This window comes from Quercus lobata, chromosome 4 (assembly GCF_001633185.2).
Source record: "Quercus lobata isolate SW786 chromosome 4, ValleyOak3.0 Primary Assembly, whole genome shotgun sequence".
Taxonomy (NCBI): Eukaryota; Viridiplantae; Streptophyta; class Magnoliopsida; order Fagales; family Fagaceae; genus Quercus; species Quercus lobata.
Window position 1 is genome coordinate 70269114 of NC_044907.1, and position 25839 is coordinate 70294952.

The following is a 25839-nucleotide window of genomic DNA, read 5'->3' on the forward strand; positions in this document are numbered from 1 at the left end:
CATAACTTCATTAAATTTACAGAGATCCTTGAAGCCTAGACCGCCTTCCGCTTCTGGTTGGCATAAAACCTCTCATTTCTTCCTATGGATTTTTCTCCTATCTCCCCTTTAACCCCACTAAAATTTATGAATAAGCATCTCAATATTTTGACAAAGCCCAACCAGTAGCTTGAAGCAACTCCTAGCAAAAATAGGAATTACTTGAACTACTGCTTTCAATAAAACTTCTTTCCCCGCTTGAGAAAGTAATTTCTCCTTCCAACCCTGTAACTTTCCCCACACCTTATCTTTAATATAATTAAGGCTCGCCTTTTTATTCCTCCCAACCACTACACATAGACCTAAGTATTTTTCATACTCTTTTATCTTCGGAACCAACCCCCCCCCCCCCCAAAAAATTTTTCACTAACTCTTTTTCCAATTCAGAAACATTCTTGCTGGAAAAAAAAAAAAAAAATGGTGTTGTCTTCTCAGAGTTAATTTTTTAACCTAAGGCTTGCTTTTATTTACACAAAGTTCCTGGATACTCCTAACATCATCCAGTCTTGCCCAACAAAAGAGAAGGCTGTCATCTACAAATAATGGGTGAGATGTTTTTGGGCCATTACAAATAGAGAAGCCCTCAATATGTTTATCAGCAACTGCATGTTCAATTAAGCCATTTAATCCTTCTAAGCAAATAAGAAAGAGATAAGGGGATAGAGGGTCCCTTTGGCATATACCCCTAGGTGGGACAATATGACCTTTGGGTTCACTATTAACCAAAACAGAGTAAGTGACTGAACAAATACACTCCAAAATCCAAGCCCCAAGTAGGATGGAATCCCATCTTCTCCATGATCCGTTGAAGAAAAACTCATTCCAATCTGTCATACGCCTTGCTCATATCAAGTTTCAAAGCCATATGCCCAAGTTTCCCCATTTTCTTCATTTTCATATGATGGAATGTCTCAAATGTCACCAGGATATTATCTGAAATAGCTTTATCCGATTAAAAAGCACTTCGAGACTCCGAAATAATATGAGGTAAAACTTTTTTTAACCTATTAGCCAACATATGATGAAGTGTCTCAATTGCAACTTGAATAGTCCTTTGGGGTGCAAATACAAATGTAAGTAGTACTTTCCTCGAGTCATTACAAAAATATAATTTTGATTTTTGTAAGGAATGACATCAAATTTGTAATAAATGAACTTTGGAGGGAAAATGGAGCCAAAATTTGAGTCAGCTAGGGCCAAGTGCCAATTAATATTTAGGCCAGGCCAACCCAATTTCCTTCCTTTTTTAGTTCCAATTTGCAACTAATTTTGATTTTTTTTCGAATTACTGCCTTTAGACTTTGGCTTGGACCTTAATACCAGCTAATTAGTTCCTAAACTTCCTTAATTATGAATCAATCATCGTCAATATAAAGCAAATTTAGGGATTATATAAATGTTAACTATTGGATTCTAAAAGTTTAGAACAATTGGCAAACCACAAGTACAAACTTGTCTAGATATAAAATTTAGAGTCTATAGGTTTTATTAGACAATGATCAAGGTGCTACAAGTCAGAATACAAGAAAAAGGAAGCTGCAGAAAGAAGAATTCATAGACTTGCCAAGTTCGACCAATCAAAGGAACATGTTCGACCAATCGAAACACGGGTCTACAGAATTTTAATTAAGCCCATCAGCCTGTTAAGTCCATTAAGTGATTAGGGTTTTAGATCTATTTCACATAGTATTTAAAGGAAACTCTATGGTACATTTTCATAGATCTGAAAAAAATAAATAAATAAATAAATAAAAAACTATGGAGGTGCTTTTGTGAGATCTAAAAGGTATTGTACCTTCCTCTTTCAAAATCACCAGCAGAAATCATTCTCATATCATTAGAACTGGTAGATCTCAAGTTGTTGCAACAAGATCATATATAGCTGATGATTTAAATTTTTAAGGGTGGTCTTGAAGTCACAAACTGGAGATTTTGTGTTGCTAAACTTTTGAGTGAGATCTCAAAGTCATAAACGTGGGTGTTTGTGTAAAGCAAATCCAAAAGAGAATGAGTTCGTAGATTCGGAGCTTACACATGGTCGTGTCAGTAAGTTACTACTGGAGATAGCAATAGATTTAGGGTTAAATTTTTTGTAAAAACTTCAATTCTCTATTAGTGGATTTGTTTGTCTTGAGGATAGGTTAGGTCAAATACTCCCCAAGTTTTTTAACCTTGAAAATAAACAGTTCCATGAGTTTTCCTGGATAATCATATCGTAGTCTTATTTATTTTTCCGCACTGCATGATATGATTTATTACTTTTTAACCTAGATTTGAATAATAAACCTAAGTAATCACTTAGCTAATTAATTAGGTTAAACAATTTGTGTGTTCAGGGGTCTAAACAAACAAACAAACATTAACTATCCAAATTAAATTGTTTGCATGCAATTCCATGATTATTTTTAGTCTTGACACATGATTAATTTTAAATTGGACTTTAATTGAAACAATCAAAATTAATTGTTCCTAATCACATGTGGTTGGACTTAACTCCTACAAATGCATCTTGTTAAAAATTAATTTGATGATATCTTTAAATCCAGTGATTTGATTGAGGCCTATGACATGTTGTTTTGATTATTATGACTCCGAAATTTGTTCTATGTGAAAAAATTGAAAATTAAATTGTCAAAATTATCATTTTACCCCTCCTGATGAGATTAAATGCGGGTTGTAGATTAGGGCGTCTATAGTTGTGTGGATTGAACCCACACAATGAGCAAGCAAAAGGAAAAATTAAAGAGAGTTGGATTGGAGGGCAAAAAAGTCACTTTTCATTAGTTTTTGGGATTACAACGGAAATTGTAATATTTTTTACTAGAAATAAAATGTGTTGTAATGGAATATCTAAACATATTTATAAGTTTGGTTGTGAGTTGTAAAATTAGAATAGAACTTAAAACTTATTTTTGGAAATATCTTACTTATATAATTATATATTTTTTAAATAATATTTTAAAATTTGAGAGAAAAACAAGTCATTTTTTTTATTTTAGGAAATATCTTGTATTTTGATTCTCTTGTATATTATTATTATGATAGGGAACAAAGACCTGCGCGTATAGTTGCTGCCATCAAAACTTGCTAGCATAAATCCTTGGGCCCAACTTTACCTCGTGTTTGCTTTGCAGTTGTTTTGGCAAAGAGAGAGATTGGCTACTCCTTATCTTCGCCAATGCATGTGATGTGACTAAGATAAGTTTCACTCACATACTCTCCTCTTTTATTACTAATAATTTCATATGAAATTACTAAATACATTTATTAGCTTGGATTTTCCATTGATTATGCTTCCTTGAGCATTGACGAATATTTTAATTTACTCTCTCTAAATATTTTAATTTACATTGAGAGTGACTCATTGTTATAGTATCCTCAGGATCTCAGCATTACGAACCTTGGAAACTTCCTTCACCAGCTATGGACACATCATTCAGAATATCAAGGAAGTCGCTGCCATTTTACGTTATGTAAACTTTCAGCATGTTCCTTAGGGCTGCAGAATACGAACGCCCTTACCATTGAATCTATAAGAGACGAGAGAGACTACAGAGATTTGTTTGGGGGAAATTCCTCCCAGTATTACCCAACAAATACTTACTGATGTAAACCTTTTCAACTTTCAAACAATAAAACTATCGTTTTCGCATTAAAAAAGAGAAGTTTGTGAGTCATGACTCCCACAAGCTACAAATGAAGCAGTTCTCCCTGACCATTCACTACCTAATCTGAGTTAAAACTTGCAACCAACAAGCCACATGCAGTCAGTAACCACTGACCACCATCTTCACTCTTCAGCTCTCACCTTACCTACTCCACCACTTCATCAAAAACGCACTATTGGTGTTTGACAAATTTGGAGATGTCTTTATGTACTATGTAGTACATCGGCATTATATGCAAACAAAAGGCAATTCCTCCCATCTCCATTTTCTTCCCCCCTTTTTTTTATTTATTTTTATTTTTTAATTATTTTTAATTTTTTATTTTCTTATGTATTTTTCAATTTTATCTTTTTCTCTCATTGGTGACTTATGTTTGGATTTTGTAAAATTGAGTTATATAACTCAGTTTTCATCACCCAAAACTCACAAAACATAGTACCCACCAAAAACCAAGTTGTTTGAATTGATTTTTTAGTTAAGTTTCCATAACTTAAAACTCAAAATTTTGAATTTGAGTTACGGAAACTAAGGGCTTGTTTGGATGGTCCAAAAATTGAGTGATATCACTCAGTTTTCATGACCCATCATCCAAAACTCGTGGGTCCCACAAATGATGCAGTGTTTGACTTGGTTTTGGATGTTTGTTTCCATCACTCAAAATTTTGAGTTTGGATGATGGAAACTGAAAACACAATTTTGGTGTTTTCACATTTTTAAGTTATGAGTTACATGACATTTTAGTAAATACATAAAAATAATGAGACTCACCTAAAGTCTTGTAAAATCAATTCTCTTTCTTATTTTTCTTTCTTTCTTCCTTTCTTCTTTAGGTCACATGCCTAGTTCTCTCTTTCTTTCTTCTTCTTCGTTTTTTATTTTATTTTTTATTTATTTTAATTTTTCTTTCTTCCTTCTTCACTTTAGCACCATTCTTCTCCTCTTTTCTTTCTTTGTTTCTTCACAGCTGCTGCTTCTTTTTTTCTTCATCTCTTCACACCAATTTTTTTCTTTCTTTCTTCACACCAAATTTTTTTTTTTTCATTCTTTTTTCTTGATGGGTTGTTACAGTCTTTTTTGTGCATTTTTGGCTTTGATTTTCGGACTAGATTATTTTAGTTTTTTTGGGGTATCTTCTGGGTTTGTGATGTTTGTGCTATCTACTGGCTTTATGACATGAGATCAGAGCTTCAAATATTAACACCAAACCCTTAAAATGGAGATCTTTTGGCTTCATTTTCTGGGTTTATTTTATGAGATCAAAGTAAGGTTTTTTTTTTTTTTTTTTTTTTTTTTTTTTTTTTCCAGGTTGTAGCCGTTGGGTTTTGTTTAAAGAGATGAAGATGTGAAGTGGAGAGGATGCATTTTGCTAAGCATTAATTTTTGCGGGTCTCACAACTTTACTTAAAATTGAGTTTTTGAATTGAAATATCAATAAGAATTTCCAGCCAAACACATTACCAATAGAATTATCGGAAAATTGAGTTAGAAATATGAGAATTGAGTAATGAGTTTGAGTATTGAGATATGAAAATTGAGTTAGCACCAAACCAAACAGACCCTAAATACAAAATTTAAATGTTTTAAAATTTTGAGTTAAGTATTTCAGTGACATTATTATAAATAACTCAATCACAGTAGAGTCCACGTCAATATGATAATTGGAACTTTACTCTTTATTTATTTTTTATTTTTTTTGTTCTTTTCAAGAAGCTTCTCTTCTTTACTTTTACAAAGCAAGTCCACACCCACCTCTTCTCATTTTGTAGAATGAGTGAAAAAGTAGAATTAGAGATATGAATTATGGTAATTGAGTTTAAGTTTTGGGAACTAAGTTATGTGTAATGCTCAAACTAAACACTCTTAATTTTTGAATTTTAATATTTTGATTCGCAGATTCAAAACAAATCCACAAAATTGGCCTTGCACCCATTTTCAATGCACCAGTTCGCACCTAAGGCTTAAGGGCTATCCATCAGTATTTGGGACTCTTGGCCAATACAACCCCCTTCCATAAATTTAAATTGAAGGTAGTCTGAAACTGCAAATTTATTTATTCCATTTAAATATTTCTTTTATATATTTATTTATAAATATATTTTAGTAAGTTGATTTCATATTTTATGATGTAAGAGAACTTCACTATGATATGTTGCATGTCACGAAATACTGTACAACAATTTTCCTGTTAATCAAACTCTTACGAGCAACTAACCCTATCTACTAGAGCCAATTACCAAATAATCCAAGAGCATTCATAAATCATTTGGATCACAGTCAAAATATTAATAGGCAACGCAATTGGCTTCCCGTGTACCTTCGTAGGCAATATTTCAAAAATAAAACCATAAAAAGTGGGATGTTTCAATGGAAATTTATCGTTCAAAGCGTTCAAGAAAATATATAAAAGATAATGACCACATTTCGGATAGAGACAAGATATTGTTGCAATGGTATTTTTAAATCGAATGAGTTCAAATATTTCATTGGCTTCTGTCTTCAAATGTGTCAAACTCACCACTTTCGGGAACTTTCAATAGAAGCATGCTCACAAATCATTAAGAATCTGAAGACAAGATAAAAAATTGAGCACCAAATAATTAATCTCCCTAAAAAATCTCACTGTTTTGCATACATTAATGGTCACCTATCCTGTCGTTTTAATCCCAAAAAATATTTAAGAAAAAATGGCCTATCCTTTTGTTCCACTTTCAACTAAATTTTTGCACGAATGCAGAAAGGGGCACAACCAGGTGACAAAACCGTGATGGTTACCAAAAAGTTAACCCTACAAACCACACATTTACGCAAGCATCAAGGTCTATCTATGATGCAAACTAGCAAAAGGAAATCTAGCCGATAAGCTTCTTTCCTGTAAGAATCACAGGCACAGACTGTCTCTTCCTTATAGTTTCTTACCATAGTAGGTAGTATCACATTTCTACAACGGGCCTATCTTTTTTAAAATACTACAGGGTCCAATCTAACCCAATTTACAGCTGAATTTCATGTTTGATGTGATAAATAATGAACTATTATTATGCAAAAATGTATCACGCGGTTGCAAAACATAAGAATCTAGTATCCCATGTCCATACCTTACAGGAAATTCTCAGACATGCTCTTCTTATTCCATCAATGTGATGGGGCTTCCAAGAAGTCCATGAATGGGCTAGTATGGGACGGGTAGCTATATGTACAAGGGTGTAGAGTCCATTTGAATCGGTTCTCCTTGATGGCACAATTGAAATGATAAATATGGGCCATACACAACTATAAAACAAACAATTTAAGCAACAACGTTTCCAAGGGATTACCAGACATGCTGGAAATATTAGACTAGAATAGGAGGGCATATTAATCACTATACGAGCATAAAGCAACAGGCTTTTTCATTCACTAAAAGAATCTATTTTCCTTTCACATTTCTATATAGAAAGAGAGAGCGAGGGAGAGAATCATCACTACCTTGACCCTGAACAAATTTCACACAGGTTGCAGCTCCTTGGGCACTCATCCTGGCACGAGCCACAGCTAGCTAAACAGCCATGGCCAGCACCATCTGTTTGAGCAAGACTTAACTAGTAGCTAGTCGTAAAACTACTGCCAGGAAGCTACCGGTTCACGCTAGCCATATCTCCGAGCTTCATCCAAAGAAACTGCCAAGGCCAGCATGATCTGTTCCTCATAACTATCAGGAATAATGGTCTCTGTGGCATTTTGAAGGTTGCCCACCATTTCATCTGCTTGTGGCATTGCAGAAGCATCTTCTGTGGCGTCAGAGCTTGCATAGCTGGTTCCTGCTTCAGCCACGTCTGATCCACGGTCACCATAACATTCTCCATCATCCCTTGTCAATGTCATCCTACCATCAGTTGATGCCTCACTGGAGCTCGCTGCAGTTGGGTAATTTTCTATATCTTCATGGTCCCTGTTGTAAAGCCTGCTAGCTTGTGGAAGCATGTTGCTTGCTGACATATTTCTGTTAGGGTTAACAGAAGATTCTCCAACTATTTGCTGACGCTCTGCCAAGGCAGCTATGGCACAAGCAAGACCTCCAGATGGGGAAGATGAGGATCCAGCTGCTGTAGTCATCGCAGGTACATAGCGATCTGTAGCATATTGCTCAGAAGGAGCATCACCATATACAGGATTTCTGTGTCTGCTGTTCTCCTGTAAAATTCATTTTAGTAAAATTTATAAGAATTGTGGATCAGCAGGCATTATTACCAGAAACAATATGATAGTCTAGTCACCGACTTAAATTATAAACAAATGTCAATTCAAAACCTACAATGGTCAATGGCTACATCAAGTGATAATAAAAATATTAAATTTCCATTCAAGGGAATCAGAATATTAAGTTTCCATTCAACAGAATCAACAATATGACTCAACCTCACCCCTAAACACACACAAAAAAGGGTCAATAGACTATTTAGTCAACATCTCCATTTTTAGGAGGCACACATACATCTTGAAAATTCCGTGGTAGGCCAATCTAGGAGATGGTTACATGGCCAGCCTTTTATAGAGATATGTGTTACCATTTTTTGCCATCTTCAGTTTGTGAAAATTCTATGCGCATAATATGCTACCATCAGTGCATGGAAAAGCCAGTCAAACTTACTGCTAAAATTAGCTGACAGATTAGACAAGACTTCAATGGAAGAGTATAAACACCAAAATATTAACAATTGAAAAAGAAAAAATAGTGGCCAATTAGACTATAGACAGAAGGGCACCCTCACAAAATACATGAAGCAGATGTGTGGCTCTCATGCAGAAACTTGAGGGCAAAAAGACATTCTGGACAAGAAGAAATTCGAAACCCTAAGTTTGCCTGGTTTTATAAGTGTTGACAAAAAAAGAGTATATATATGAAAATAATCATAAGGATGTAACCTATAAAAACCCATATTTCGTATCTGGTGTTCACTAATCAATTATAAACAAGGGAAATAATGCTACAAATGTATGGTCACTTCCACAGAGAAGATAGTGTCATAACGTCATGGTTATTTGATAAACTATTTATACTGTAAGGAAGATTCACCCGTCAAATTTAAAGAGTCACAATGATACAAACCCATGGATAAAACTCACCCTTGAAAACAGGCTTGCAAGGGAAGGGTGCCCAAGTACTTTTTTTTTTTATAAGTAAAATTTTTTATTTGTAATTTTTTTATATAATTTCTCTAAAGATGATAAGTTTTTCACTAAAATAATGTCACTTCCATACGATTTAATAACTGACCATCCAACATTCCACCACTTTAATGCCCCCATACATAGGTTACAAGGTTGCATTACTAAACTCAGCACTCAAGTGCTTATATACACATGGTTAAGCTTGCACTTAACACTTAGATCGTAACATACCACCATGCTCCATAGCCGACGTCTACGATGGCTCACTCTATCAACATTGACCTAATAGTAGCCCTTTTTTTACGGCTCCACTCACCTATCAGTTTTTCAATGACTTAGCAAGACATTTTAATCTGGCCTCTAGGCTTGCCCTCTCCGAGATTTGATCACAAAGGAGCAACTCATTTAATCTCATACTCAACTAGTTACGTCCAATTACTTGACGTGGTGGTTGACTCTGATAACAATTAATACAAACCCACGGGTAAAACTCAACCTTGAAAACCGGCTTGCAAGGGCAAGCTGTCCAAGTGTTTATATACACATGGTTAAGCTTGTACTTGATCCATTTGGAACACTTGGATCGTAACACACAAATACAGACTAAGACAACTAAGAAAAGCATCACCCCAATTTGGGGAATGAGAGGGGGCAATAGAGGAATATGTATACTAGTAGATGGATTGACAGGAAAAAATACAATACACAAACCCACTCACTAAACCCAAAAAAGGAAAAGGTGCACATCTTGTACCATACAATAGTAAGCGGTAGAATGTGGCTAAATGCCCATCCAAGTTCACCACAAAAGGGAAGGAAACAATAGGTAACAAAAATTTTATGATAATGGGGATGTTCCTTCAAGCGGATTGGGGTGAACAAAATGTATGCCCAGTATTGTTAAAAGCACGCTTAAAGCTCAAGGCCCCAATGTCTAAGCACTTCACTTGGTCAAAGCAAAGCTCATTTAATGAAGCATAGCTTAGGCACGCTTTTCTGGCACTTTTTGAATAAGTGTCTATTTTTTTGTTAAAAAAAATATGAATCATTAAAATTAATTGCTCAAACTTAAAGGAAATAACATGGAGTATTAATTTATTATAGAACACTATTCTTAAGCTGCTGTTTTACACAAAAAAAAATGTTTACATATCAATAGATACTAACCATGATAATTTACCATTCTTGTATATGCCTGTTCACAATGACAAATACAATCAGAAATAGCAAAAGTAATCCAAAATACAAGAATATCCTCTATTGCCTCCTATTAACTATCCTAGGCTTTCCATGACACAAAACTTTAAATCTGTTCTGTTTGTAATTATAAGTCCATAAGCCAGGTAATGAGCTAGCAAAAACCCAAGATATTTCATATCATCCCATTAATCAGATAGATGCAATGACCAAGCAATCAGAAAACCATCACAGGTTCATCATCAAACCTATAAGGAACATGTTAGGTTTTAGAATTAACAAATTCCTTGTGACAAACCATGTGTCAAAGTGGGTTATAAGGTTGGTCATGCAAAAATCTGTCAAGAAGCTGATTAAAGAAGTAAGACATAAAATTTGGCTGAACAAATCCAAGACTTGCTCAGCATGTAGAAACTTCACCTGACACTCACTTGACCCTCACTTGAGTGAGATTGTGAAAACCTGAATCCAAGTTCTTTTACAATTCTGATTTTGGTGTACTAGGGAAGTTCAAGGGACCCATGGCTGTGGCCTGTGGAAGAATATTAGAGCAGGAGCTGAGAGTTTTTTTAGATAAGTCGAGTATGCTGTGGGGGAAGGCCATCGTATTCGTTTTTGGTATGACCCTTGGAGTGGGCCTATCCCTCTAAAGGATCTCTATCCGGATTTGCTTGCTTGTGCTGTTTCTAAAGAAGCTTGGGCTTCTGATTTGGTTGTTTCTAATTTAGTAGGGGGTAATAGAAACTGGAATTTATAGTTGCGTCAAGCTTTTCATGAAAGGGAGGTAGAGAGAGCATGTTCTCTGCTTAAGCATCTTTATTCTAATATGCCAAGGGGTGAGAGAGATGATATGTTGACTTGGAAGTTGAATCGTTCTAGTGTCTTTGATGTTCACTCATACTATAACTTGCTAGCTGATCCGGATGGCTCTTCTACCATCCCTTTTCCCTGGAAGTGCATTTGGAGTACAAAGGTACCTAAGAGGGTGTCTTTCTTTTTATGGCCAGCAGCTAGAGGTAGTATTCTTACCATTGATAATCTGGTTCTTAGGCAATTACCTCTGGTTAATTGGTGTTGTATGTGCTGGTGTGATGAGGAAACTGTGAATCATCTTCTACTCCATTGTAAGTTTGCCTATGCTTTGTGGAGTGAAACTGTGAGATCCATAGATCTTTTGAAGCCTATACTAGTTGGGACCTTATTTACGTGGGCTAAAATTTGGGGTTTTACACAATGTATTTCCATTTCCAAATTTCTTCTTTCTATTCATACCTCTTCCTGAGGTACTTGTCTTTGTTTTAAGGTCCAAGTGTTCACCATCGTGAACATGATGTCCTTTTTATGAAATAAATCTTTGATCACCTATCAAAAAAATAAAAAATAAAAAACCCTCTTAAGCACATTTTTCAAGGTAGAGAAAGCAGTCGTACCAAGCACATCTAGAGAGCCTTTCGCCTTGTTCTCAAAATAGAAAAATACCTCTTTATACAAATTTTTTCCTAAATAGATAATCTGCTGTGTGAATATTTACCCTTAACCTTAAAATGCTATTCTTGAAACAACATAGTTTGTTGTTGCTGTCCAGAGTTCTAGTGTTGTGCACGAGGTTCATTCGTCTGTAGAAGAATTTTATAGTTCTAGAGTCACTGCAGTAGGAAAGCAAGCGGGCCATTTGCTGAGGTTTCTTAGTGAGTCTAGGCTACAAAGGTTTTGAATATTTTTATTGATTGTAAATGTTTCTTTTATAATGAATTTTCTACAATTTTGGATCCCTGAAGTGGTTTTTCTTTAAAGAGGTTCTTCATTGGTTTTTCACTTTGTTAACAAATTTGTGTGCCTTTTACTGCTTTACATCATTATGGTTTGATTTGGTAATTATAACTGTGGTTGAAGATAATAGTTTGTGTTAACCATACTAATAAACCATAACTTGATCAATTATTTAGAAATAACTTACTGAATCTGATCCTTGACACCTATTGTCATAGATAAAGCACAATCACTCAAAGTCCCCCCTCACTTTAATGGGAACAATTATGCCTATCACAGGGTTCACATGAGAGCATTCCTTAAATCCTTTAGATGAGAGGGTGTGGCTGTCAATAGCAAAAGGATGGACCAAACCACCAACCAAGGTAGAGGAATGCTCCAAAGATCAAATGAGTGAGTGCCCTTGAACTAGTAAAGAACTGAATGTTATCTTTATGGTTGTATTCCAAGTAGAGTATAAAAGAAATTAAAATTTTAGAATTCCAAGGAGGCTTGGGATATTCTAGAGATAACTCATGCAGGGACAAAGACTCTAAAATTTCAAAAACTTCAGATGTTAACAAATAGGTTTGAGGAGATTAGGATGAAACCTTTGATGAAATTTATGCCAAATTGAATGACACAGTTAACTCCAGTTTCAATCTAGGTAGAAAGATCCAAGAGCAAAGAATAACGAGAAATATCATGAAATTCATTGCAAAGTCACAGATTTAAGGTCTTAAACCTGCTCAAGAACAAAAGACCACACACAACATGCAAGTATTATGCCTGCACCTTGCCCGCTAATTCTAACTTCTAATACTAGTACTACAAGAAAATGTCTTCATATATATATCCGTGCACAATGTACTCAAGGGATAGATGGAGTTGATTAATATAAAGATTGAATGTTTTTAGTATCAAGGCACATTGGCCTCATCGTTCCTTTTTTTCTCTTTCTTGTGGTATTGTACATGGGTAATGTTCATACAGCCCCCCAAACACCATAAAATTCTATCTTTTCCTTCTTCCTTACAACCCCTCCAACCCTTTCTTTAACCTATCAAAACCCTAAAACCCCACATACTTTCTTCTACCAAGTAACCATCAAATAACTCATCAGACCACCTTTTAATTCCTAACACAGCCTCATAACCCTTTCTTCAATAATTCTAAACCATAGATCCACAAGTACTACTATCCATAAATCTATGAGACCACCTTTTAATTCCTAACACAACCCCATAACCCTTTCTTCAACAATTCTAAACAGTAGATAAAAAAAAATACTATTATTCCTAAACTACCACAATTATGAGTAGAAAAATTCCCCTATTTGTCCTATGTCAGGCCAACATCGACCACATCAAAGGCTAGAAGAAAAGTTCCTATAGGAATTCCAACAACTAGACTCCTAATCTTATTTTCACCATGAAAAAAAGATTATGCAAAACAACTACCTATTGATTTGTATAACTTTGTTCATACGCCAGCATCCTTACATGTGACACAGAATGAGAATGAGGAACATTGCCTAGAGAGAAAAGATCATTCAAGAATTGAATCTAGCATATCTAACAAGATCAAAACCTTCAAGCTATATGACTTAAATTCTCCACGCATGCCCTCACTAAAATCTTCCTTTGGAATGAAATAGACTATAAATAAAGCCTATAGCTTTGTGGAACAAAACCTCACAAATGGCTTTCAAAATTTTTTTTTTTTTTTTTTAACTTCTTTTTTATTGCTGACGACCAACCACAAATATTCAACCATGTTCATCAAACAAACTTTTGCAGAGATAAAATTACTCCAAAGCCTATTCTGCTTGACCGATAACACACAACAGCTTGGCAAGAGAAATAACAATAGATTTTACTTTAATGTTATGTTTTTTCTGGCCATAATATGTTGTTGGTCCCTAAACTTTAGCCCATGAGGGATTTTAGTTCCTTAAATTTAAAATTATCACTTTTAGTCCCTAACAAACTTAAAATGATTGTTTTTAATCCTTGAAGTTTAAAGTGACAGCTTTTAGTCCCTAAGCAACTTAAAGCGATTGTTCTTAGTCTTTATGTGTCAGGTTTTAGTTTAGCTCCATTATCATTCCGTTAGAGAGATTTAACAGATGTTTACAAAAGGATCAAAAGAGATCATTTTAAACTACAGGACAAAAATTGCTAATGGGCAAAAGTTTAGGGACCAATAGTATATGTTGCCATTTTTTCAAGAAACCTTCACTAAGAATCAAGAAAGCTCAAATGATAGAGCTTCCTAAATAATTAAAATCATAAGCTGCGTAATGCCAAATTGTCTACTCCCTTTTTAGATTGCATAGACCATTCTGCAGATCATAAAGTAAAAAGGAGACAACTCTTAATGCAACACAGTGCTGCAAAAGGTACACAGTAGCCTCCAAAGTCAAACTCACAGATCATAACTCTTTATTGCAAATGAACCACCTCATCAGGTATTATATTCAATCAATCAATCAATTCATAAAGCCAAGCGATAATTGCAGCAATTACTAGGCTCCTATAGAAGCACTTAATTTCTCTTATTATCTTAGTAGAACACTTGAAGTAGTCAAAAAACAACATGCTTTCAATTTGTGTAGTATACAAATCTAGATATAAACAGTTATGAAACATGAGGTTTCCAAATCTCAAGAACATGGATTGAAACAGTTTTGAGTTCATTAAATGATTGGATGACTGCTGTAAGCAGTGCCCATCTTCTTCTATTCTTTCCTTGATTTTCTTGACTTTCTTCAGATTGTAAATCTTTAAGGGACTCTCTTGTTCATATCCTGTGTACTTCATTGTCTCCTTTCCATTAATAAATTATTCACTGATAAAAAAAAATTAAAGCTAATTTTTTTATTTATTTAAAATAAGACTATATAATCTTACCTGAATGGAAAGCCAAATTGCTTCCATGACCATTATGTCCTCAAGATCCAGGTCAAACTCATCGTCCCTGCAATTCCAGAATTTAATATATATAAATCTCCAAGATGCCATTAAATTAATCACTTAAATTAAAAAGACATCAATATCAGATCAATCACATGATTTACTAAACCAGTCATACAGCATCCAGATTTAGATGTCTGAAAAAAACAAGCAAAAGTACGCCGAAATCGGCCGGTACCAAAATATTCCATTCCACTGGACAAACCGAAATGGGGTCCGAAACAATATTAATAACAATGAGCAAAACATCAACTTATGACATTGCAGGCATATGCAAAAATGAGTGTAAAAAACAAATGATCAAATTACTATGCACCAAAGTGAAACTAAGAATTGTAATAATCACTTTGCACACTCTCTCTATCATGTTCACTAGAAGTGCTAACTAATATTCATTGTTTCTTGCTTTTTTCTTTTTTGGAAGGTGCTAACTAAACTAATATTCAGAGTACCATAAAAGCAACTTTTTGTCAGTGACTTTTTATAAAGTTATCACATCAAAGGTGCTAAGCATCAGGCACTACAAGTACTGTTGCATATGCATTGGGAAAAGCCCCCATGACAGATAAATGTCAAATTCCCAAATCCAGACAACATTTTCGAATTGCATCTCTATTATTTTATTTCTCACATAATCATCTCATGTACCAATCTTCATTATATGATCAAAAAAATTATAAGATATTTGCCAAAGAAAATTTTTACAATATTTATTGGGTTGTTTGTCTATCAAGGCATGCCTTATTAATCAATCAAAATCAAATAACCTAAATCTCTCCTTTTACCCCATCTTAATTTATTCAACATTAACTTCAATAACTAAAATCATACATACAAACACTCAACAAATATAACACCAGAGTTAGTAGCCATGTGGTAATTTTCAAATTGCACCGCTTTCATTTTATTCTCAAATAATTATCTCATACACCAATGTTCATTATACGATCAAACAAATTATAAGATATCCAACAGAAAATTTTCAGAAAATTTATGGAGCTGGCTGTCTATCAAGTGATGACTTATTAATCAATCAAAAACAATTAACCTAAATCTCTCATTTTATTCCATCTAAATTTAATATGTTAATCAAACTTTGCTTCCTACAACCTAATCTCTTAAGTGCTACATTCAACATAGCTTCAATGACTAAACTTTTACAAACGCTCAACAAATATAACACCAGAGTTAGTAGCCAAGTGGTAATTATCCCTCTTGAAAGGGAGAGGACATAGGTTGAACCAGCACAAGGGATTCTGGATACGGAAGGCCTACTGCTCATGGTAGCGTATTAAAGTCACTTCTGATATTTAGCATTTGTTGCCAAATAAAATGACCCAAAAATATACCTACTCTGAAAAATGCATGCAACACCTTGTTCTAAAAATAAATCATATAAGCCAAAGGCCCCTTGGCCTAGCAGCGTTTCTAGCTACCCACATAAGGATGAGATCGGGTTTGATCCACCAGTTTCCCCTTTGGGGTGAGCTTGTCTTCCTCTAGCAACCATATATATATATATATATATATACACATCAGAAATTCATTGACTAACAAGAAGCAAGATAAAAATCAATGCTATCAAACTTCTTCAAACTAAAACACTGGAAAAAGAAAAAAAATGTTCACTGCTAAAAATTCAAATTAATTATCCTCTTCACAACTTCCTTTGGTATCCAAGGGTTGAGATTGTTGACTAATTCATGCTTTTATTTGCATTAAGGCCTTCCACAATGCAGATAACAATAATAAGTTGAACACTCAAAACATGAAGGATATGAAGTTGAGCCTGAATGAAGAAGCATCAACGGAAAACAGGAAAAGAGTTTCGTTTTTTTTTTTTTTTGGGGGGGGGGGTGAGGATAGAGAGAGTGGGAAATAAAATGAGTACTAGTGACCCCTAAGAGTGAGAGGAAGGAGGCCCTGGTGAACCGTCATAATTAGAGAACAAGTGTGAGCTTTGCTGCCTGACAGTATGAAGTACTGACCACACCGAGGGAGTCGCATCTATTAAATTTTAATTCCCAACCTGCTAATATAGATAGCTGACCCATAAAACTTGACTGAGGATAAAATAAAATAAAAAATCTTAATATTAAGCACATGAATGTAGCGGCACCAAACAACTAGAATTCTTATTGCCTAGAGTTTATCTTTCTTTGTTTCTCATTCTATTTGCTGTTTAACCCCAGGCAGCCATCAAACTCATTCAAGATCCAATCATTTTTCATTAGCTAACCCTACCTAAACCCTTAATATCAAACCCAATTCAAGAACCCTTCAACATCCCATCAAGAGTCCTAAATTTAGTATTGAGTTCTTAAAGATCCACATTATTCTTATGTCTGTCTGCAACAGTCTTATTTGCATAGGCATCTTAATGTTACAGCCATTGGCCTTTTGCCAAAAAGCTTATATTCTATTCAGTTGCATTTCATTATTCTTAATATAAACCAGTAAAAAGGAAAAAGAGGAGAACTAATGCATCACTGATCTTTGAGGTCTACCACAATATTTCAGATCATGCAATAATCTAATAACTGATGCGGGAGACGCAAGAAGATTTTTATTTGGTATTATTTATGTTTGCGAGTCAATTGTATTTTTATATTTTATGACCTAGTAGTTTATTAGGCTATTAGTATTTTAATTTGGAAGCAAGGTTATTTTTATAATAAGGCAATTAAGGTTTCCTAAGCCAATTAGAACTAGAGTTTAGCAATCTTTTATAAGCAACCTATTGTAATCCTTGAGGAGATAGATGATATTTTGATTAATGAAAAAAATTGTCTTTGGTCTTTCTTTAGTCTGGTGCTGACTCCAGGTCCATCCTAGATGCTAACTCCTAGTAGTTTCCCCGCTTCATACTGACTCCAAACAAGACCTAGGTGCCGACTCCAAGGTCATATCCTTTATTTTCCTATTATTTTATTTTGTTCTGGTTGTCCTGCGTCATATTTGGTGTTAGAACAAACACCGATCTGTTTGAAGCATCACTGCAGTCAATCCAAAACCAAAAAACTCATGTAAAAAAAAAAAAATAAAAAATAAAAAAAGGCAAACTGACCCTCCAACTTTTACCTTTTTTCATTTTAGTCTTCTAACTTTTAGTTTTGTCATTTCAGTCCTCTAACTTAAAATTTTTGTAAATGTAGGACTCCGTTACAACTCAATTAGTGGCTGCCGTTAGAACTCCTAAAACGACACTGTTTTGCATTTTTTTTTATTTGGAATTAAAAGAAAATAAGAAAAATCTAAAAAAAATAAAATAAAAAATAACATTAAGGGGAATGACTTCCCCTTCCCCTGAAATCAAAACAAAGATCTGAAGAACACCCAAGCTGAGCCGCAAGCAACTGAACCAGCAATCCCATGGCGGTGGCCCACAAAAGCAGCCAAAGCAATGAGTACCCAGCAATCGCACTAGCCTGGAGATCCCCCTCCAAATTCCTAGGGTCCAGAAAAGCTATGCTCATCAAGAACCCAGGACCCGTGAACAGCCAAAGCTTCTTCCACGAAAACGGTGGAGCCCGACCCGAGTCAGAGTCCAACCCTTCTGATTTTCCATCGATCCCAATAATCAGGACCTTCTTGTCGGACTCGTAGGCTGTCTCTTCTGGCTCCTTGTCAGACTCCACTGTTAACAGTGGTTGTCGCTATTGCTCGGTCTCCTGTGGTGGCATTGTGATTGGGTTCACATGGTGTCACACAGAGATAAAGTGTGTGTCTGTGTTTCAGAGAGTTGAATATGTTTTTTTGGGTTACTGTGTTTTATGTTTTTGGGAGTGGTGGTTTATTGCGCTTTGCTTGCTTCTAGTTTTATCGTCCCAAAACTTTATTGTTACAGGAAAGACTAAAGAGAGAACTCTCTCAGATTCTTCTGGTTTTGTGTTTCTATGTTTTATATTCTTCAGATCTTTGTTTTGATTTCAAGGGAAGGGGAATGAATGTTTTGTTTTTTCAGATTTTTCCTATTTTCTTTTAATTTTGAATTTAAAAAAAAAAAGTTCAAAACGGCATCATTTCAGGAGTTCTAACGACAGCAACTAACTGAGTTGTAACGGAGTCCTGCATTGACAAAAATTGAAAGTTAAATGACTGAAATGATAAAATTGAAAGTTAGAAGACTGAAATGAAAAAATTTGAAAGTTAGAAGGTCAGTTTTGCATTTTTGCCCCAAAAAAAAATCTGTTGAACCGCCGTCACAACCCATTAGAAATCCCAATCACCGTTGTCTTCTTAACACCACAAGAAAACCCCACAAAAAAATCCTGCCAGCACCAACCACCATTGACAATTTGACACAAACATCCCAGCCACTCCAAGACCCCAACCCCATGGCCACAAATCCTAAGTCCATACTCAACTCACCAAACCCATTGCAACCACAAAGATAGAGAAGTACTGTCACCGCTGACTTTGGTTCATCGATTTTTGGTCTTCCTCGCGCCGAAGATCAACCTCCATCAGTTCTCGCTTGCCACCATGACTACCTCTATACACACTCGCAAGCCCCAGTTGTAGAGACTCACCGCCAGCAGCTTCGATCCCTTCCATCCTTGCCTCGCATTGCCATGACCGTCACTTGCTCTCCGCCATGCCGTAGCAAGTCCACCAGCAACCCCTCAACCCAATCTCAAAAGTTAATTCGTCACCTAGACTCTTCATTTTAACTTTTAAGACTCCAGCACACTTGTTTCTAAAACACTATCCGATCCAGTGTGACCCAAACACAGTTTTTGTTTCCCTTGAGAACAATATTAACCCACCATTTCCTGACTTGATACCAAAAAAAAAAAAAAAGGTAAACTAGAAGCTCAAACTTGTCATCCAGCCCAGTCTATTCAGCCCAATTAAAACCATAGGTCCCACTTCAACTTCAACCCAGCATTTACCTGACCCAACTACCCCATTAAAAAAAAAAAAAATGCTCACAATATCATCAGTCCAATAAACATCAGTCAATAAGATTCTTGTTCATTGAGTTATTATGGCAATATTAAAAGCACCTTATTTTGATGGTTGTAAAAATAATCCATGGGATTTTGTCAACTGGTTAAATGGGATGGAGCAATTCTTTGAGTAGGCAAATTTTGCAAATGACATAAAAGTTAGGTATGCAAAGTTGAAAAACAAGAAGAGCAAAAATGTTTTGGGAGGATCTTGAATATTTCCGCTATATAAAGTATGAACCTGCCATTAGTGTGTGGGAAGATATGAAAGAAAAGCTTTGTGATGAGTATTTGTCACCATACTTTCAAGCTAAGTATCTACCCCAATCTCAATGTGGTACTTTTCAAGTTGAAGCAAATACGATGAATCCTCATCCCATTTCATGTCCTCAATGCACTTTTGAACAATGTACCTTTCGTCAAGGCAAGGAATTAAAGGATTTATCTGAAAAGCTCATGAAAGGTGTTCAAGACTTAATTGCTCAAATGAAGCAAACGAAGATTCAAACCGATTCAATTGGGAAACCAAAGATAATTGATCACAATGAAATTATTGCTGCCCCCATAGAAGACAACAATGATGATGATATCTTGGTAGAGGAGAAACCTCAAGTAACACCAAAGCCTAATGTTGACAAAGACGTACATGTCATGACAAGTGTTGCTAATGAATCTGCTTTTGATCAGCCTTCCAAGGTGCATGAAGACAGATAGTTTGCTAAAGTGGAGAAAGTGGATAACATAGTGCTTCCAATGGTTCAAGATAAGATTGTGTTGATTCCACATATTGATTTTGTTATTCCAGAAGAGTTTGACATGGTGGAATTCAAGGTTTTTCTTTTCTTTGTGCTCCCTAAGGTGATTCCAAACTTGAAGCAAGTGTTAGTTATCAGCATCCTAATTCTTCAATGTTTTAAAACTCGAGGTCAAGTTTTCTCCAACTAGAGTAGAATGATGTAGGAGACGCAAGAAGATTTTTATTTAGTATCATATATGTTTGCGAGTCAATTGTATTTTTATATTTTAGGTTCTAGTAGTTTATTAGGCTATTAGTATCTTAATTTGGAAGCAAGATTATTTTTGTAATAAGGCAATTAGGATTTCCTAAGCCAATTAGAAATGGGGTTTAGCAATACTTTATAAACAACCTATTGTACTCCTTGAGGAGATAGTTGATATTTTGATGAATGAAAAAAATTGTCGTTTGGTCTTTCTTTGGTCTAATGCCGACTCCAGGTCCACCCTAGATGCTAACTCCTAGTGGTTTCCCCGCTTGGTGCTAACTCCAAAACCTAGGCGCTGACTCCTAGGTCATATCCTTTATTTTCCTATTATTTCATTTTGTTCGGGTTATCCTGCATCAATAATGCTATCTAAAGTCTTCCATTTAAGAAAATATATATATTTTTTTAACTAACTGGTAATTTACACAAGCATCCAGTGGGTCTTGAACGCATGACTTCACTCATTGGCATATTATTCTAATAACTAATACTCAAATTCAATTCAGCCATCCCAATTCAAGCATAAGGTAGCTACTGAGAAGAAATTTTAGAAATCAGATCTAGGGAATCCCAAGTCTAAACATCAACTTGTCCTTATCAAGTTAGGCACATCTCCTTACAACAGCAAATAGGGAGAACAAAATGTATCAGCAGTGATAAGTGACTGCTCTAAACTTCCATTCTACTTTTTCCTTAATAAAGTGCAAATTGCCAGACTAGCATGCTGCCAGACCTGTTCACAAAGCAAAGACTTATCCACAACTTATTTTTATGCCAGATTTTTTTTTTTTTTTGGTTTGTTTTTGTTTTTGGTTTAGTCCTGTCCTTGATTGGTTTCCACTAAGATGACACCTACTTTACAACCCTTATGCCATCTCATTTTGACCTCCAATTGAAATTCATAAGCATGTATACCAACCCCTCGTGATCTCACATTTTTTATTTATTTATAAGTAATGGTGTTTTATTGAGGAAAGAGTCAACATGTACACATAATGGACACAAAGTAGCCTAAAGACTTGCAAAAATTAACTTATACACAGAAGTAAAGTGACTCTTTAAAATTGACAATGGAATTGCTATTGTTAAAGCCCCACGCACAAGACCAATCAAACAAAAATCTAACACAGTATTTTAATTGAGTCACCAAACTTTCTGCATTGTCAGAAGTGCGACAATTTCCTTTCTTCCACAATGTCTGCATCACACATAAGGGAACTAGATTCCAAGTATCAAATGAATGTTTTCCAACCCAATTACTCCAACCAAATAAGAGATCAATTACACTCTTTGGTAACACCCACTGAATCTCAAAAGCTCAACACCCCCCCCCCTTCTCTTCCCCCAACACACAAACTTGCTCTCACATTATTATCACAAAGATGACATAAAATCTAATGGTACACATCCATAGGAATCACAGCTTCAGAATTCTTACTGCTTTCCCAGTTTAAATTAAATGGAATGAAATAAGATTTGAGATTTAATATCTAGAAACACAGGCATGAGATGTCCATAATCTATCCATCCATATGAAGGGTGACCGACGTAAATACCAATGAAAGACAGCATTCTTCCATTTGAAACACAAAACATCTCATTCTCATTAGAAGCTACATAAACGTAAATGCGTTCGAAACTATGGAAACTTAGTATAGAATTATTACAGGAATAGTCAACTATTTTGATTTATGAAGAAAAGAGTATTATATCAGATATTTTTGACAGCTAGGTGATGTCACATTGTCATCCTTTTTTTCCCATTGATATATGATTAAATTATTTATCTATTAATTTAAAGAACCACACACACACACATAGGAAACACAACTAGCATACAAACACATCAATGACATTGTAACTTTTTCTTTTCTTTTTCTGTGCCAATCAGAATATGACATTGTTACAATTAGGAACACTGCATACCGATTTGTCCTAGGTAATGGGAGTTGTGGTGGAGGTGGTCTAATCATTGGGGAAGGAGATGAGTCTACCGAAGCAATGATTTCCTCACTTTCGACAGGAGACCTAGAAGATGTAACTGCAGAATGGAAAAGAGACATACAGATTATGTAATTGCACCATATTGAACTAACATACACACCAAGAACAAAATCAAAAAGATACCTGCTACTGAGCTGTATTCAACACCCACAGGTTCCATATTTCCACTTGAGAAGCTGAGTTCTTGCCTTTTCAGCACTCTCTCTTCTTCATCCTGAATTTCCTGCTGCCGCATCTTAATCTTCGCTTCTATGACACGTTGCTCTTCCTGCATGATTTCAGATCAAATCGATTACATTCATGACCCATCATGTGAGCAAAATTACCAGAGAAATCAGACCCAAAAAAAAGAAATGAAGCTAAGATATGCAAATTAATTCTTACAATCTGCTCCAAACACTTCTCTTCCTTTGTTTTCCCACCACGATACTCCACAGCATAATTTGCAGTTTTGCAAAAAGGACACCTTACAACTGTTAAGCAAGACAATAGAATAGGAATTGAAAAAGGAAAAGGCATAGCATTAATGATGAAGGATACTGTGTAGGACGAGTTGAATTGGGAACTTTCATCTGTAGAAAACACTCTGGTGCAAAGAAGACTATTCAAATTGCAGGCATATACTAATAATTACATATATCATTTGTGACAATTGCTGAATTATATCACCTGTGCAGATGCTTTTCAGGCAACATCTTGACCTGTTAAGACTTGGATAATACTAAACAGGGAAAAAATAGACACTGATAATTAGAAAAGTAACACATAAAAATCCAGTACATATCAAACTTAATTAACACCGAACTAAAGAACAGAAAACTAATTAATAGATTCAGCTCTCATGGATCTTTGGAGCGATTACCTATATATGCAAAAATTAAGTATTGAAATTTTAAGTTCTATTTCCTAGCTCTCAGAAACCATAGTAAAAACCTAGAGCAAATAGAAGTACTAAACCATGATTTTAAAAACTGGATCGAACCAGCCAATTCAACCAGGAACCCCACCCTAAACCGGTCTGGTAAAAAGGCCAAAACCAGTGATTCAATTGAACCCATTCCGATTTTTAAAACCATGCTAAACTTGAATTTTTTTTTTTCTTTCGTTTTTAGGTACTAAACTTAGATTATCTTATGGTTTCAAAAAAAAAAAAAAAAAAACCTTTTATTATCTTACCAAAAAGCAAATCGGACACTCTTCAAGATCACAAGTGCCATCTTCATCTCCTGGATAGCACGGAGCAAGCTTAGATTCAAGTATAAGCTTCCGAAGCTTCTTCTGATCTACATCCTTATGATTGTACAGCCCCTGTGGTCTAGTGTACTTCTCATCTACCACTTGTCTTCTCCTCCCAAGCTTATTACCCATCCCCAATCTTTCTACAAATCATGAAACCAAAGAAACAATCTCAAATTTTGAACAAATTATCCAAAATATAACAAAATATCAAAAACAAAAATCACTCCAGATTAAGTTCAATTCACTTCTCAAAAACAGTGCAAGAATCATATCAGTAGCAAAAATTGAGCAGGGAGCCTGTATTCATTCCTAAATTTTCAAAGGAAAAATAACAGAAAATAAAGTAATTGCGGCTATAAAAATACAATACTTAAGTAAAACAAATATAACCCAAAATTAATTTTTCTTTTATAAATAAAAAAAGAAACAATTCTTTAGGAAAAGTGAAACAAGAGGCACAACCTTGGTAGATGGAAATAATTACAAGAGAGAAGAAAAAAAAAAAGAATCAAGAGATCCAAAAAAAGACAATAGCTCAACCACATTCTTAGACATAAGCCACATCGTCATTCGAGAGAAAGAAAAGATAACGTGATCATAATCCACAGGCGCTATATTTGTATATTCCGCTTCCTAAGATTTTCCATTGTTATAATTTTACACATGGCGGCTGCAGTCCACATAAAAATGGCAAAAACGAGCCTAAGTTTGCCAAATACTCCTCCCTAGTAAAGAGGAAACCACTCTCTTCTTTAACCCCTTTAGAACTCATTGACAGGTCTAGTTTGCTATGATTTCCCAACAAAATCACAACAAATTACAACACTCTTATATCCAAGTTCACTATCATTTCAATCCAATTTTGTTAAAATTCGATGCCAAAAAACATTGCTAGAATCACGCCAGAAATAAATCATACTAAAAAAATAGAAATTAAAAGCAACAAATGAGCTTTAAAGCCTTTTTATTTGATCCACAAATTTAATTCAAAGAAAATAATAGAATCATCAGAACCACCAAATAAAGCAAATTATCAGATAATATACCATGTGTTTAAACCAAGAGCAAACTATGATTAGGTATCTTCTCTAAAAAAAAAAAAAAACTATTATTAGGTAAAACTGCCATTAACAAACAAAACACTGCGTTTCGAGGTCCAATTGGCTTTCATTTCTCTATACTACAACAACCTTCAATTCACCATCAAAAACCCTAATTTCCCGAATTACAACACTCTCAGCCTCACAGGTCCAATTCTCTACGATTTCTACACTATAACGCTCTCTAAACAAGCCACAATTCCATGCCGAAAGAGCAATGCTACACAGAGACAACAAAATTGACCAAAAATAAAGGAAGAAAAATAAAAGAAGCCATAAACTATGCTTGAAAACAATGCTTCGATGTTGAAAATCAAAAGAAAACGTGAACAAAAAGCAAAAGCAAAATTAGAGCTCGGAAAAACGAACCTCGAGAAAATTCCAAATAGAGAAAGAAAGAGAGAGAGAGAGAGAGAGACAGTCTCTCTGAGATATCAGATTTGGCAACAGGAACAGAAACTTCTCACAGGCGTAATTTATAGACAAAAAGAGAGAGAGAAAGAGAGGAGGTTTCTCTTTTCTTTTCTTTCCTTTTTTTCGTGTTTATGGTTTTTGGCTTTGATTTACATCTATTTCAAAGAAGAAGAAGTAGAAGGAGTAGATTTACAAATTATATTAATTAATTCAGTGTGCGCTCTTAATATACGTAATTGTGATCAAAGCAAAGGAAGACTTTTTAATTTGTAGAAAAGAAAATGTATTAATATTAATATTATTATGTGTGGTGATGGAGAAGTAGAGAGAGAAGCAAGGCATGGACGATA

At 34.9% G+C, this 25839-nt stretch overlaps 1 protein-coding gene across 2 annotated transcripts; it reads right to left on the bottom strand.

Annotated features, from left to right (window-relative positions):
• Positions 1-6715: 6715 nt before the first annotated feature.
• On the bottom strand, positions 6716-25839 carry LOC115986361 (E3 ubiquitin-protein ligase DA2L). Of its 2 annotated transcripts, none has more exons than XM_031109264.1 (9): positions 25445-25839; positions 23913-24111; positions 23406-23457; positions 23277-23322; positions 23121-23202; positions 22860-23004; positions 22659-22773; positions 14714-14780; positions 6716-7877 (listed from the first exon to the last, which is right to left on the bottom strand). In XM_031109264.1, exons 2-9 carry the CDS (start codon positions 24102-24104, stop codon positions 7332-7334), a joined length of 1245 nt encoding a protein of 414 aa, XP_030965124.1. In that variant the 5' UTR covers positions 24105-24111; positions 25445-25839; the 3' UTR covers positions 6716-7331. The 2 variants fall into 2 exon arrangements, with proteins under 2 accessions (XP_030965124.1, XP_030965123.1); XM_031109263.1 differs by having other exon boundaries at positions 23913-24115; positions 25445-25825.

Excerpts from the sequence above, each read along its gene's own strand:
- LOC115986361 (XM_031109264.1), bottom strand. The coding sequence starts at position 24,104 with ATGGGTAATAAGCTTGGGAGGAGAAGACAAGTGGTAGATGAGAAGTAC. Across the intron at positions 23,005-23,120 it reads AGAAGTGTTTGGAGCAGATT|GAAGAGCAACGTGTCATAGA; the intron begins GTAAGAATTAAT and ends GAAATCATGCAG. Across the intron at positions 14,781-22,658 it reads CCATTACCTAGGACAAATCG|GGACGATGAGTTTGACCTGG; the intron begins GTATGCAGTGTT and ends CTGGAATTGCAG.